Source organism: Falco peregrinus, chromosome 10 (genome assembly GCF_023634155.1).
Source record: "Falco peregrinus isolate bFalPer1 chromosome 10, bFalPer1.pri, whole genome shotgun sequence".
In the NCBI taxonomy this organism is placed as follows: domain Eukaryota; kingdom Metazoa; phylum Chordata; class Aves; order Falconiformes; family Falconidae; genus Falco; species Falco peregrinus.
Window position 1 is genome coordinate 5,916,185 of NC_073730.1, and position 14,262 is coordinate 5,930,446.

Here is a 14,262-nt window from a genome sequence, read left to right on the forward strand (position 1 = left end):
GCAAGTTGAGGGGGGGGAGCCAGGGATCAACTTAAAGAATAATATTTGTGCTTATTCAGCAATACCAAATAAATCAAAGCTTAGCTCCTTTATTGTCAGTGGTTCCAGCTTCCCCTGCCTGTCTGATGCACTGGCAGATTCAAACTGCCTCTGGAATTATTGGATGTTGTTTTCTCCTATGCGTGACCTGCAGTTATTACAAGTGAATATTTGCTCAGGTGAGAAAGAGACAGGTTTTATGGGTTTTAGGAGACTAATGGTTAAATGGATGCAGGCTTTGAACTGATGCTGGGCCCTAAGAAAAGTTTGCAGTGGTTAATGAAGACCAGGGTGTTTCTACTACAGGATGGTGAATTCCAGTGATGTTTTCTGGGACCGAAAGCCCAACGATACGGTTGTCTTTGCTGAGTGCTAATCCATCACTGTGGGAGGCAGGCTGGGGAGCTGAGGTCAGCCTGGGCACTGTTCAGGAGGTCCTGGTGGAAGAGCAGCCTTCCACAGCTGCTTCCCTGGCTTGCTTTGGGCCTGCTCCATTCCTGCCTGTGACCTGTTCCAGCACGTGCCTTGTAGAAAGCTTCAGTGTCTGCTCTGCTTATAGCAGAGAGGTCCAACCTTACAGAGCCACTGGGACTCAGCATCCAGGTGCCCTTGGCAAGCCTTCTGTGCCCATGAGATTACAGAGCAAGCTTCACGTCCCCCCTGCTGTGTCCAGGATGTGACTAGAGCATGGCACTGTGACCAACTGCAGTGTGGATACCATCGCCCCTGTTCTAGAGGGCTGTGAGACACCAGATCTGCCAAGTCTTGTGCTTTCTAGGACGTTAGGGCAGATGCCACCAGCTCTGGCACATGCCTGTGGTGGGTGCAAGACTACATGGGTGTGCAGCTATGGCACAGAGATGCTTAAGCACCTACAGGATACTGCAGGGGGAGGATTGCCCCTCTGGGTCCCCTGTGAGGTCAGCTTTCACCTGGTTCTCATCAGCTTCCCCCTTGTCCCTTCTGCTCAGGCCCCCCTGATGTGGATCAGCCCTGTGAGCCCAGCCTGCAGGCCTGGAGTCCAGAGCTCCACTTGTACCACATGAACATGACTGTGCCGTGCCCTCAGCCGGATGGCTGCATCCTGGAGCTGCGCTTCCTGCACCCCGTCTACCCCCATTCCCTCACCCTCTGGACCACGTACCTCTCCACGGGCTCTCCCAAGGCGCTGTCTGACATTGAAGTCCTGATGGAGCAGGGGGAGTCCATCCACCTGGGCCCCTTGGACACCTTCTGTGATGTCCCCTTTACCGTGAAGCTCAACATCCCCAAAAAGATGTACGGAGTCAAAATCTACACCTTTGACGAGAGGATGGAAATAGACACGGCTTTGCTGACCTCCATGCCCCACAGCTCTCACTGTTCCGCCTGCAAGCTGATCCAGTACAGAGTCCTCCGCGACCCCCCATTTGCAAGCGGGTCCCCTGCCACCCCAGCACAGGCGCACCGCCAGTTCATTGACACGTGAGTGATGAGGCCACGCTGTCACAGGCTGACTGGGTGGCTGGGACAGTTTAAATGGCTTCCTTGGGCTGTGCCTTTAAACCTCTAGATGGTTTTGCTTGTGTCTTGGTGTCGTCCCCGCCGGCCCCCAGCAATTGCCACATTCAATACCGTGAGCTGATTCCCTATTTGGCATTGGGGAAGCTTGCTGCAGACCCCCCATGCTAGCGTGACCCTTGCCCGTGAGCCCAGGCTAACTAGAAAGAGCTTATTAAACCCGGAAATATCTTCCCCATCAACACAATAAAATGATTGTTCGAGTTAATGCCGCTTCTCCCCAGCTCAGACCCCAGGGAAATAAGCAACAGCCCCCCCTGCACGACCTGGCAGAGACCCTCTTCCCACAGTCTCTGTCTCTGGCAGTTGAGAGTACGAAGACATATGTCAAACTGTGATACTGCCCGGGCACAGGCACGTGACTTCTGTAGCCGTGGGGAGCAAATCTGTTGCAGATGTATGGGCTGTTCCCTCCTGCTCTCTTCAAGTCCTCTCTGTTCTTGCAGGGAAGTCACACCCGGGCAGGTGTACCGCTACCAGGTACAGGCAGTCTCTGGGACGATTTCAGGAGAAGCCTCCCCACCGCTCATCCATGTCCATGGAGCACCCTACTGTGGGGATGGCAAGGTGACCACGTAAGTCGGAAAACTCAAGCTCTCAGCTGAGGTTCTTTATGCTGCCAAGTCATCCTGCCCCAGCAAGAAGCAATGGGCTGGTCCTCCACGCATGGGTGCTTGGCTGAAGATGGGGCACTGAATCCCTCATCAGTCTGGATGATAGAGCTTGTGTTTTGTAAACTGCCACATGCCCAGGGGATGGTCTTTTTGAGAAGCAGGGTCTGGATGAGAGGTCCAACCTGAACATACTCCATGTTGGACTGCAGTGCTTGGATTCTGGCCCATCTCAGCGAAGTGCCGCACAGTCTGACCCCAAAGGGACCTACCTGCCTTTGGGACTGGCCAATATACCTTCTTGCCCAGGGCACACAGCGGTGGCCCTGCAGGATCAGGTTGTGCAGCAAGCTCAGTCCCACACAGTGTGGTGGTTTTAGAGAGCTGTCTCATCTTTGTTTAGAGACCCCAAATGATGAGGGGTGCACTGCCTCCACACTGAGAGACTCCAACGGTTCACCTGCTCTCTCTGGGGATAATTATTTCCATATTCCAGCTTTTTCACATTTCAACTTCCAGGTTGCTCAGAATCGCTTTCCTTTGAACACGGCTTTCTTAAGTGTGAGGGAAGTGGGTAACTGAAGCAAGTGCAGGAGGGATTGTGGTTTTATACAAGACCCAGCAAGGTACAGAGGCTTACGGCAGGGCTAGCTGCTGGAGCGGTGTCATCTGCTACAGTTTTAGGATGAATTCATACTAGCCGAAGCCTTGGTCTAGACAGAGTGAACAACCCCTTAGGCTCCATTGTCAAAGTTGGTAGAAAAGTGAGAGGAGCAGGAACAGGCAGATAGCAGCTGAGATTTTCATGTGGGAAGCTTTGTCTGTGAAAGTTTTTTTCCATTGTACTGTTTGTGGAAGTGAGCCAAAAGTGGGAAGATGGGACACAGTGGATCTTCCCTGTTAGATGAAGGGGGAGGTGGGTGAGCATCACAAGATGTATGTCTGAAGGTTTTCTTGCTCATGGTGTTTGGCATATGTAACTTTATAATAGGTACAAATTGAGGTATTTTTGCCAGCTTTTCCCATCAGGTGTATTTTCTACAGCATGAGGACAGAACCTTTTCAAGAAAACTACGTGGGCTTTTTTTTGCTTGTGAGATGCCATGCATGTCAGCTGGGGGCTGATTCTTGTCTCCTCTTGGGCTAACCTCCTCTCCCTCCCACTCCCTTTCTCCTGCCTCCCGCTTCTCCAGCTCCCACTGAAACACAAGCCCCATCTCAGAACCTCCTGCCCTCTCCAACACTTGCTTTCTCCAGCAGCAAGTCTTCCTGATGCTTGGTTCTCTACTTCCCCCGTTGCATATAGTTTAATTTTTTCCCCTGTAGTTCTTGCCTCAGGTCCTATAAGAAAGTCACAGTACAGTCATGCCTCCTCCCATATGCTGTGCTTACAATCTCTTTTGATCACCTGGCAAGATGTGGTATTTTCTCTCTTCTACCTTATTCCACATGTGGTCCTTCCTCTTCTCCCTGCTTCTGTGGAAATGGAACCAAAATTTGGGGTTCTCACTCATGACTGGGCAGAAGCGCAGAGGTGTTGAGTCAAGGGTGGTGCTAACACACCTGGCTGTTGTCTCCTTAGGAGCCTGGAGGAGGAATGCGATGATGGGGACTTGCTGGATGGAGATGGCTGTTCCAGGAAGTGTAAAAAGGAAAAAGGGTTCAACTGTGTTGGTGAGTCCAAATGGATTGAGACATCCTTTTGAAGCAGAGTCAAAAGTGTGTGTTATTCATGCTGCTCCTCAGAGCAGGGGTGATGTACCTCAGGCAACAAAATGTGGATTTGCAGCTGGAATGAGCCATAGATCTTGTCAGGGCCTTGTGGTGGGAAATCCCAGGGTCAGCATGCCTCCTAGGACAGCAGAAGATGTATGATCCTGGAGTCTGGTTTGTAAGCAGGTAATCCCTGCTCTCCTTGCAGGGGAACCAAGCCTGTGCTACGTGCATGATGGGGACGGGGTGTGTGAGCAGTTTGAGAAGACAAGCAGTGTCCTGGACTGTGGTCCCTACACGCCTGATGGATATGTGGATCTGTGGGCAGTCAAAGCCTATGCTTCCCATCAGGATGTGAAGTCCTGCCCTGCTTCCTTGGTCACTGGAGAGCCTGTTGTGAAGGTGAGTGAAGACATGGCCTAAAAAACCAAAAAAAAACTTTTCTAGCAAGGCCCGCGCAGTAAAGCTGGGGAAGTCACTGCTGCAGGAGTGTGCTGAGGCAAACCCAAAACCTACAAAGCAGCTCTAGCAGGGCTCAGTGGTTACTGTATTCCCATGCAGGGAGCCAGTAGAAGACCTGGCCATTTCTCACCCCCCTCTTTCAGTAGTCCCTAAGCCCAGGAACTGCAGTACATGGAGGGGTGTTTCACCAAGGCAGGGAGCACCTCGCCTGACCATGCAGTTTGCTAAACAGTGACACCCCCCTGTCCCACCGGCTAAATGCACAACTTTGAGCATGTGAGTAGTCCTACTGCTGGTTTAAAAAAAAAATCCCGTCAGTCTAATACCTTGTACGGTCAGGGCCTGAAAGGATCAAACCATGCATATATCAGCATCTGTGCTGCTCTCAAACTCTTTGATCTGAAGCCAAGGAAAAATCGATGGGAGAATTCCCATCTTTCATACGGGCTTTGGAGCAGGGCCTGGAGGTCTAGGACAGGATTTCATCTGATTAGTGTTAGTGTGGTATGTGTATGTTCTTCCCCAGAAAGCTGAAGAGCAAGAAATACATAAAGAGGTCATCTTTAGCCTTTTATTGACCTAAGAAACAACCTTCTTGAGACCTACAGCGTGATTAAATTGCTTTTAGATTAGACAGGTGTACATGTCTAATGAGATGCCTTGGGCTCAGGCGTCTGCTCCTCTAGAATGACACACATCTGCCAGGCCTGTGGGGTTGTCTGGGATACCACAGGGTATCGAATGCCCAGAAGACTGGTATTCAGGGACATGAATGACACCTTTGGATCTCATCAGCCCAGCCAAAATCAGGAGGCTGTGGCATTACCTACCATCTCACAGCTTGGCTCATTATTTCTTACTCAGCCCCACGGATGCCATGGGGTGCTTGAAGAGCATAATTACAGCACCTCAAAATGGCCAAGGCCCCCTGTGCACACGTGTGGGTGGTGACACGTCACTCCTGCTTAGGGACCCACATCATGTCTTCATGCTAGGAACCAACTTGGGATCCTTCTCAGTGTTTGTTGACTCTTCCTTGAGGTTTTGTAGGTGGTGTTTCTTTCTCTCACTTTCCTTGCTTCTTTCTGTGCTGAAATAAATCTCTCCTTTCAGATATGTAAATCCCACCTTCACGATGTGCCAAAGGACCTTTCCCTGGCTGCTTGGTTCCCCTGCAGTCCCAGCCAAGACAACGCTCAGGATCCAGATGAGGAGAGGATGCCCATGGGTGATGGAGGAGTTTGGCTCAAGGTAAGTAAGGACGTGCAATCAGGCACAGAAGAATTTGATTGTCTTTGTCCCAGCACTTCGGTGACAAAGACCCATCCTTTTCTGTCCTGTAGGAGCTACAGCAGTCTTAAAAACTGCTCAGATAGGACTTGGTATCCTATGAACTCTTCACAAACCCCAAATGCCTGTGGCTGGATCTTATGTAGTTACCCCATTCCCACTGTGAACAGCAAACCCATCCTGGGGCAGAGTGCCAGGAGAAAGAGCGTGCCTAAAACCAGAAGCCCACAGAAATGTGTTGAGGCTGAGAAACAACTTGCTTCTGACTGTCCCCTGCCATCAGGCTGTGCCGTTACACCCGTGAAGGGTGGGTGCAAGCTGTGTTTCAAGTCCTAGCTGCCTTTGCTCCCAGGGCTGTGCAGAGCACCAGGAGAAGGTTGGATATAGTCTGTCGTCCGGAGGGGACCAGAGCCCTCCAGGCTGCTCCCGAGCCCACAGCAATTGGCTGGGGCATGCAGGTCCTCCTGCTCCCCAGTGACTCCAAACCAAAGGAGGCACTTCTGTGCCCAGGGTGGTGCTCTGGTAGCCCAAGGGGGGCTCGGGGGCTGCCTTTGGGAGGACAGTTTGGAACGGTCAAACCTCTCTGTCCCGACACGCAGAAGAGCAGGACAGAGAGCTGAGAGTTAGGCCAATGTGGCTTTTACAGTGTTGATTTTCTGACCACAGACACAGTTTAGAGGTTTCGTGGGTGTTGCTTGGCGTTGCTGGAAAGCTGGGCCCTGGCGCGCTGCTTCCTCCGCGGTTCAAGGGGCACCTTGCCCTGCTTTGCTCCAGGCCGAGGGCCTCTTCCCAAGGCGCTCGGACGACTTGGTGAATCGTCAGACCTGAGTCAATAAACACTGTTATGGCCCCTGAGGTCCTTTGTGTCTCCAGAGAGCTTCCTTTAGCTGGTTTGCCTTTCCCCCCCCCCTCCTTTCTTCCCTGTCTGTGTGCTCGCAACCTACTTTCCGGCTTCAGTCTCTGGCCGTGACAAATGTGCCTCCTTTCTTCCATTGCTAGCGAGAAGGCAGCAGTCTCCCCCGCTGCCCTACCTAGATGAAAGCTCGCTTTCCACTTCTCACCAGGGGTTAAAGCGTGTTCCAGTTTTATTGGAGCTTGTGGTCAGTTCTCTTCCTCTATGGATGTTTATATTAAAGACTTTCATTACTGGTTCTCCGTGCTCTCTCTAGGAGTGCTATTATTTTCCGCCCATAAAATTATTTATGGACTAGTAATAAATATGCCCTTTTTCTTTTTTTCTTTTTTCTTCCCCCCCCCCCTCCCCCCCTTTTTTATTTTTTTAATAGAGTTTGGCTGATTGGTAACATATTGGGTTAGGAAAGACAGCTTCTTGTTGACAATTCGCCTAGCAGACCCGCCTGCCCAGACAGGAATGGTGCTGTTCGTGCACATGTGTCCGCACGTGTGCATCTTGTTTCATGGCCACCAGCTCCCATGGACATTTTCAAGCTGTTGCACCTGTGTCACCCGGGTGAAAGCCACACCACAAAACTCATCAGGTGGTACGAACTGCTTCCTCCAGCGTTTCTCAAGAGGTGGCACCAATGAGCAAGGGAAAGGCTGGGACATGCTGTAAGGAGGCTGAGGGCAAGAGGGGTGTGTGTCTGCCACCTGACAAAGCATCTACCACGTACCTTGGGTCTGTCTGCAGATGGGAATCGTTAGGATTTGCAGATCTCCAGCCATGCTTTGTTCTCGGTTTCTAACACATCCAATGAGCAGAGAAATCAAAATCACTTGTAAGTTAAGTCAGGATGTCTAACATGCAGGAAATTAAACAGAAAGGGGGAGAGGGAGGGAGAAAAATTAAGAGGATAGCCTGCTGTGGCCAAGCACATAATAGGTATTAAAAAGAAAAAAGGATTTGGGATGTTAGGCAGGTCAGCTGCTCTTGGTCTAATTTGTGGCCAGAGTCCTTCATCTCTAAGTAGGGCTTCTTCCACTGTAGGAAGGGGAAAGACTAAACCCTCCACCTTAAGCTGTGTAGTCCAGGGAAAGCCTCACCTGACTTCTCCAACCATCTCTCCTCCCCTGAGGAAGCACGCTGGGAGGAGCGGGCAGCAGGTGGCTGGGTAAAATCCGGCTGGCCCTCTGGAGCTTCCCAGCTGCAGCTCTGTCCCGGCTGGCTCCTCCGAGCAGGCTGTGAGCACTGCTGGCTCTTCTTCGGCTTTCTTCTCTTCGTGCTTTCCTTTCCTCCCTTCTCGCTTTCCTGTTTCTTCTCCCATCTCTCCCTACTTTTCTCAGCAAGGGAGGCTGTGGGGACGTACCAAACAAAAATGCTTGAGCCTCCTGGTCCGCTCCTTGCAGCCGGGCCAGCCCTCCATCAGAGCAAGCCCTGGCCAAGCCAGCATGTAAGCAATGGTGGGGACTCGCTCGTGGGGTGTTTGCTGCCGAGCACCTCCCTGCAGGGTGGGAGCCCTGGGATGAAGTCCAAGGTTTTCTTCTGCTCCCATGAGTGAGCAATGCCTGGCGTGGCACGCACCACCCTGAGGCTGGGCTGCCATCACAAACTGTGTGGTTGTCCCCTCCGCTCCCACAGTCTGCTCTTTGGGCTGTGCCCAGCCAGCTGGGACTTGTCCTCCTCCCAAATACATCTTCACTTTGATTTTCTGGGCTACCTCCACATCAGCACTCAACAAAAACAATCCATGGGGTGGATCTTGCTCAAAACACATCTCTGCATTGGATGGGGGGGTACCAGGGTGGGGGAGAAAAACATTTCTATCTTCTTACTTCCAAAGAACATCTGTCCTGCCGTGACTGATGCTGTGAGTTTCCTGGCTGCCTCCTGTAGCCTTCGGGGCTGTAGACAAGTGGGGAGCTGTTGGCTTTCTGAGCAGACAGGGCTTCTTCCTATAGATCTTGCCATGTGTTGGGTGATGGATAGGTTGCAGTCACTCTGGGTACTGGGGCTGTCCTTTGGGTTTGTTTTTTTTTTAAATGGGAATATTTCAGTGGCAGTGCTAGTAGCTGTGTTCTCTGGGTGCCTTCCTTGCCCAGCCAGCACCATGTGGGGTGGGAGTTGGAGCCTGGTGAAGGGAGGGCAGAAAAGGCATTATCCAGGTCTCAGTCACGAGTTACTGGATTATAAGAGCAGCAAGTGTGGAAGCTGGGAAGATGCCATAAATTTATGGTGAGGCTGAACTGATACATGCAGCGAAGGGGAGTCAGGAGGGAAAGGATTGTCCCTGCACCCTTCCTTCCCTACTTTCTTCTCACCCATTTGCTGCCCTGCACATCCACAGCCGCTGACCCCATAAGGCTGCTCCTGCTCTCCCACCACGCTCCCTCTTTCTCTCCCTTTTGCATGTATGGGATCAGAACGGCTGTATTAGGTATGCACGCTCTCAGGGTCTCTCTTGCCCTCCTGTCCAGGTGTGCTTTGAGAGACCTGCGGTGCCCACCTCCCTCCTGGTCTTCCTGGCCTCTGACGGCACCATCCCAAGCAACCAACACAAGCCGAGGGTCACTGTCCAGCTGAGCGATGTAGATGGGCTGAACCACTCTTTGGGTGAGCAACCTATGGGCTGTGGCACCAGTCTGTGCTGTCCCAGCAGGGACACCAGGAACCCCCACCGTTACTGCAATATCTCACTGGATTGGGTGCTACATCCCCTGTCCCCCACCCTGCAGCATCTCCTGCTTCCGAGGTAGTCTGTTGGGATGTGGCGGGGAGCAGAGGAGGAAAATCAAAACCAGAGAAAATATCTCTGGAGCTGAGCTAGTGGCTTCTTTCTTTACTCCATCTCACAGGGACATATGACCTGTCATGCCAGCACAACCCCCTTGTCATCAATGTGACTCGTGGACAGGAGGACCCTTCTCACCAGGCTGCTTCAGTGCTGCTCAACTTCTCCTCCCCACTCGTGGGCATCGCAGCCGTGGCCTTGCGGACCTCAGCTCAGCCTGGCTCCTCTGAGCCCACCACCTGTCTCCTGCAACACGAAGAGGGACATGGTGATCAGTGCTGCAGGTATGGTCTCCTTGGAGCACTTCCCAGTTGGCACGCAGAATGCCTCCCTCCTTTGGGGCTTTGTGCTTCAGTTCTGGAGTTTTCATCTACTCACTGAGTGTTTTGGGACTGTTCTCAGGTGGCTTTTGGGGTGCTGGAAAATCCAGCGTAATGAGTCTTGGCTTACTTATCTTGCTGGCTCGGGGGGAAGGCAGGAAAATTGTGTGTGATTATGCACATGGCCCGTGCATCTGCACAAAACTGGATTAAGGGACTGTTCTTGGTAGGAAAACCAAGCTCCCTCTGCTGAGGTTACCACTGAGGGCTGCTGCTGAAGCTGAAATGTTGGCTTCTTCAGCATGTGCTTTGCAAGCTCTATCTCTATCCATTCCAGTCTTCCCCAGATTGTGGGAGGTGGGGATGAAGCTGTCCTCCTCCTCTCTGTGCTGGCTCCCATCTATCCCGGGCTCCTCACCAAGTCTCACACTGCCCTATCGTAACGTGGTGATAACAATAATAGTAGCAACAACTTTTTAATTTACTGATGTCCAGCCCTTGCAGGCATCTACCTGTCATCTTAAAGCTGCAAACGAGAGGTGGCATTTGCAGAATGGGTGCTGCTCTCTGAGCGGGTTGTGCTGGGGAAAGGACAGGGAAGGACCATGGTCCAAACCAGACTAAATAAAGGTGGCAGAAAGAGCATGCTGAGCAGAGGCATGACCCAAAGAGAAATGAAAGGATGGTGCTCAGCTCTGTCCTAGAGGGGTAGTGGGGCTGACGACAGCCAGACCCGCCAAGTGTGGCTTGGCTTTGGGACCCCGGGCTCCCTGAAGTTACAGGCGTGCTGCCGATCCAGCGCTCTGGTGCAGCCAATTACTCAAACCATACCACTGAGAACACTGATTTTGGGTCCAAGCTTTGCTGGAGCTGTGGGGATATTAAGAGTCAAGGGCTTTGGCTCGGGTCATCGCATCACTGCTACTGTCATTTTTCTTCTGTTGATGGCCCTGGATGGACGAACATCCCTGATAACAAATGAGTGTGCGTGTGTTTGTCTAAAAGCTTGTGGGATCACAGTATAATTGATTTATGTAGAGTTCTGGAAGCCATGAATATTCTGCAGTTGCTTTTTACTTTCTTTTTTTTTTTTTTTTTTTTAAGTGCATGTGTGATTTATACAGAAACATAAATCTTAGTGAGTCAGCATATAAATATTATTCCTAGCCTTACATTAAAGGATCAGCATCCACCTGAAATGCAGTCCGTTTCCTCCTGGTAGCCATTACAGCTATGCACACACATGCTTCTAAGACCCCAGCCAACTGATGTGGTTTTTCAGTTACATTTTCTTATCCTTTAAAATAATTTTGCGCCCTCATTGCTTGAGAGCTTCCCCCTCGGAAGTATCTGTAAGGAGGAACAGACTGACCGGACACAGCTGAGCATCACCTATGGATGGGGAGAAGCTCCTATAGGGACAAACAGAGGGGGAAATAGATGGTTCTCTCTTAAAAATCTCATTATAGATGAAGTACAAGCCCGTTTCTGTATCACCAAAGTGCACAGAGTTGCATGTTGTCCCCTTTGCATGGGCATGACAGGACCCAGCAGGATCTTTGTGTCTTCTCCGCCTCCTCCTCTCACTGCTGTCCCGTGGGCTCCCTGTGGCCTTGGCTTAGCTGTGCTATGTTGAGTTGCAGGTTACTCACATGCCTTTAGCGAACACTTGGAGTAAATCAGATCCCCAGAGTTTTTGGAGTAGGAAATGCTATATATAGCATTGCTTTTCTGGACAAAAGGCTTGACTATTTAGAGGGAGGTTAGGCTTACAGCCTCCAGTAGCCCCGCTAATAATAAAGGATCTGCCTCTGTTGAGTCAGGAAACATCCAAGTATCCTTCCCTTATTATATTTTTAAGATCTATTTCGGCTCCAAAACTATTGTACAGCACTATTCTTATTTTTAACAGCTAATAATCCATTTCTTATAAGGCAGGTGGAGTCTGGGGGGAAAAAAAATCCCCTATAAAAATCTGGGAATATAAAATCTTAAGAGGTTGAGAGACATTTGACTGTAAAAGATCACAGAAGATCTGTATTATTCCTGTAAAGAATTGAATTGAGTGTTCACATGCACCCAGTCTCATATATACAGCACATGCATGTGAGTGCTTTCCTAAAATAACCCAAGAAAGGGACAGTAACAAAAGCAACAAAGAAACGAGGTTTCCTGACTTGATTCTAGAAATGCTCGTTGCCAAAATAATAAATATATGACGGCTTGGTATTTCTGTAGCACCTTTCATCTTGAAAGATCCCGAAGTGCTTTGCAGGCTGGGGAAAAGAAAGAGATTATGTTTTTGCTGATGAAACGCAGCCATCTCCAGCAGGTCAGGGTGCAGCAGGCTAGGAAAGTACACCCTTGTTTTGAAAAAAAAGAGTTGCCTTCTGCTTTCGGACCCGCTTGAAGCACTGAGAGCACTTGCAGACTAAAGTAACACGGTGTCGGCCCCTCGTACCTCACTACCAGCACCAGGAGCCCCGTCTCCACTGTCTTTGCCAGCAGCTCAGGGCTCTTCCTTGCTTTTTATACGCAATCACAACTTTACGAGGTCAAGTAGAAATCAGACATTTAATGAGCTTCCGCCCAGGAAACTCAAACTCTCCAGCTTTCATCCTTTTCTTTGTATTTTAAAACAGAGCCACAGTTCCTTCTGTTTTCCTTGGTACAGGATATATACTGAACTAGGGGAACATTTTTCATTTCCTCAGTTATGTTTATTTTTAGCTTGGTTTTATTTTGAGTGTGTTTTATTTTATGTTAGCATATGCTGGGAAATGCCTTGGCAAGTTAACAGGAAAGGTGCTACAGAATGCAATCTGCATTGTGTTTGTCTTTCCTGTGTGAGTGCCCTCCTCTGCTCCCCCAAAAGTGGGTTTAGTGCATCAAGAGGAGTCTGGTTTAGATTCCTTTTGTATGGAGAGTGGACGCTGGGGAGAGAAAATAAGATGGAGGGCGGCGTTGTTTACATGTTTTCAATTGCTAAACTTTATCCAGGAAAGAGAAGAGGGCCATTTCCCAAGTAGGTTTTATTTGGCTTGTTTTCTTTCTTTCAACTGCCAAATTTATGAAGGATCAACTTGTGAACTGTGTCTGTGCTCGGGTGAAAATTTGTGGGGACCCTGGGTGGAGATGCTGGTGTTTCATTTCCTTCCCTCTGGTCTAGGGTGCCCTGTGGTCAGGGACCATGCACAAAGTGGATTGACCCTTATGTGGGCATACCAAGGTCACCTCTGATGGGCTGAGCTGTGCTTGGGTCAAGATGTACCTCCATCCCCACTCCGTCCTCCCAGTGTCTGCCCAGGCTCTGCAGGGGTGGTGCAGCTGGCTTTGGGAGCTGTGTCTGCCTCACGTATCGCCTGAAGGTCTGGTCCCTGCCTCTTCCAGGCAAATGCAGCCTCATCAGAACAGGCTGTGACTGCACTGCACCACGCGTATCCTTTCTCCTTGGCCTGGAGGAAAACGCCTCCTGAGAATGAATCTGAGGATCAGCTGTCCTGGGGCATGGGCTCACCTCGGCCTCTGCTTCTGCCCTTGAGACTTCTCCAGGTGCCTCTCCTCTGGCATTAAATCCCGTTGACCTCTAGCACTTCTCTGGTGGGTCCCTGGCTGGCTGACGAGCAGCAGTTGCCAAGGCTCTACTGTAGGACTTGATCATTTGCTTCAGCTGGTGGCTTCAGTGTCCATCTGGAGGTGACAAGGGAAGCCCTCGGAGCACAGGGACTATTTTCGTGGGCTGCCCCATTCTGTTTGCTCTCTGCAGCCTAGTCACCTTCTGGAGTTTAATGCTTTGCATATGGGCTTTTTTTAGGATGCGTAAGGCATCTTCTGTCTTTCCCTGACACTGGCTAGTCTCACCTAGAAAAAAAATATCTCCCAACACAAAGGCTTTTCACAAATTTGATCCCTAGTCCAACATGGCAGCTGACCAGCTTAGAAATGAGGTGCTTGGTGTCACCTCATGGAAAGGGCCACCTGGTCTGACAAACTTGTTCCAAGAATGGCCAACCCCCAATACATTGAGGGAAGGTGAATTGCAACACAGAGTAGTTGTGTGAGGTGCAAGGCAGCTTTTCTTCCTGACCTTGGCATGGCTCCTGATGAAACCCTGAAGCTTGATCTTGATTCCTTATTCTCTTACCAGTACGGGCATTGCATGAATCCCACAAACCCTTCCCTCCTTCCCACGTCCATTGAAGAAGGGAACGAGTGCTGGGAGACCCTGAGGTTTGCCTGCAAAGCCCTCGGTGTACCACTGCCGCCAGCCTGCCCCCATTCTGCCTTGCTTTCCCTAGCATCATGTACAGGCACTGGCATTTTTCACAGAAACTGGATGAAACATGTCCTTTAGAAGGCTCTCTTATCTCACGTTACAGGCTGCAGGAGGTGATGAGTCCACCATCACCCTTGCTGAGCTATTCTATATCCAGTAACCCTCTCCGGAGGAATTTGCCTCCTATTTCAATATGAAAGTTGTTGCTTTTGCTCCATCCCTGTTGAAAGGTCTAAGTGCCTCCTGTCAGCAGGTGACTTTCCTGTGTATCTGTGTCTGTACAGAGTGATCAGATCCTCTCC

General features: G+C 50.5%; 1 protein-coding gene across 1 annotated transcript in view; it reads left to right on the forward strand.

Moving 5' to 3' along the window:
* Nucleotides 1-14,262, forward strand: part of PAPPA2 (pappalysin 2) — a 96,325-nt gene that overhangs the window by 39,752 nt on the left and 42,311 nt on the right. Inside the window, exons 7-13 of the mRNA XM_055815858.1 lie at nucleotides 1,011-1,503; nucleotides 2,046-2,174; nucleotides 3,793-3,884; nucleotides 4,132-4,325; nucleotides 5,499-5,636; nucleotides 9,051-9,186; nucleotides 9,429-9,648. Of these exons, the coding sequence (XP_055671833.1) occupies nucleotides 1,011-1,503; nucleotides 2,046-2,174; nucleotides 3,793-3,884; nucleotides 4,132-4,325; nucleotides 5,499-5,636; nucleotides 9,051-9,186; nucleotides 9,429-9,648 (1,402 nt within the window). The remainder of the gene's footprint in view (nucleotides 1-1,010; nucleotides 1,504-2,045; nucleotides 2,175-3,792; nucleotides 3,885-4,131; nucleotides 4,326-5,498; nucleotides 5,637-9,050; nucleotides 9,187-9,428; nucleotides 9,649-14,262) is intronic.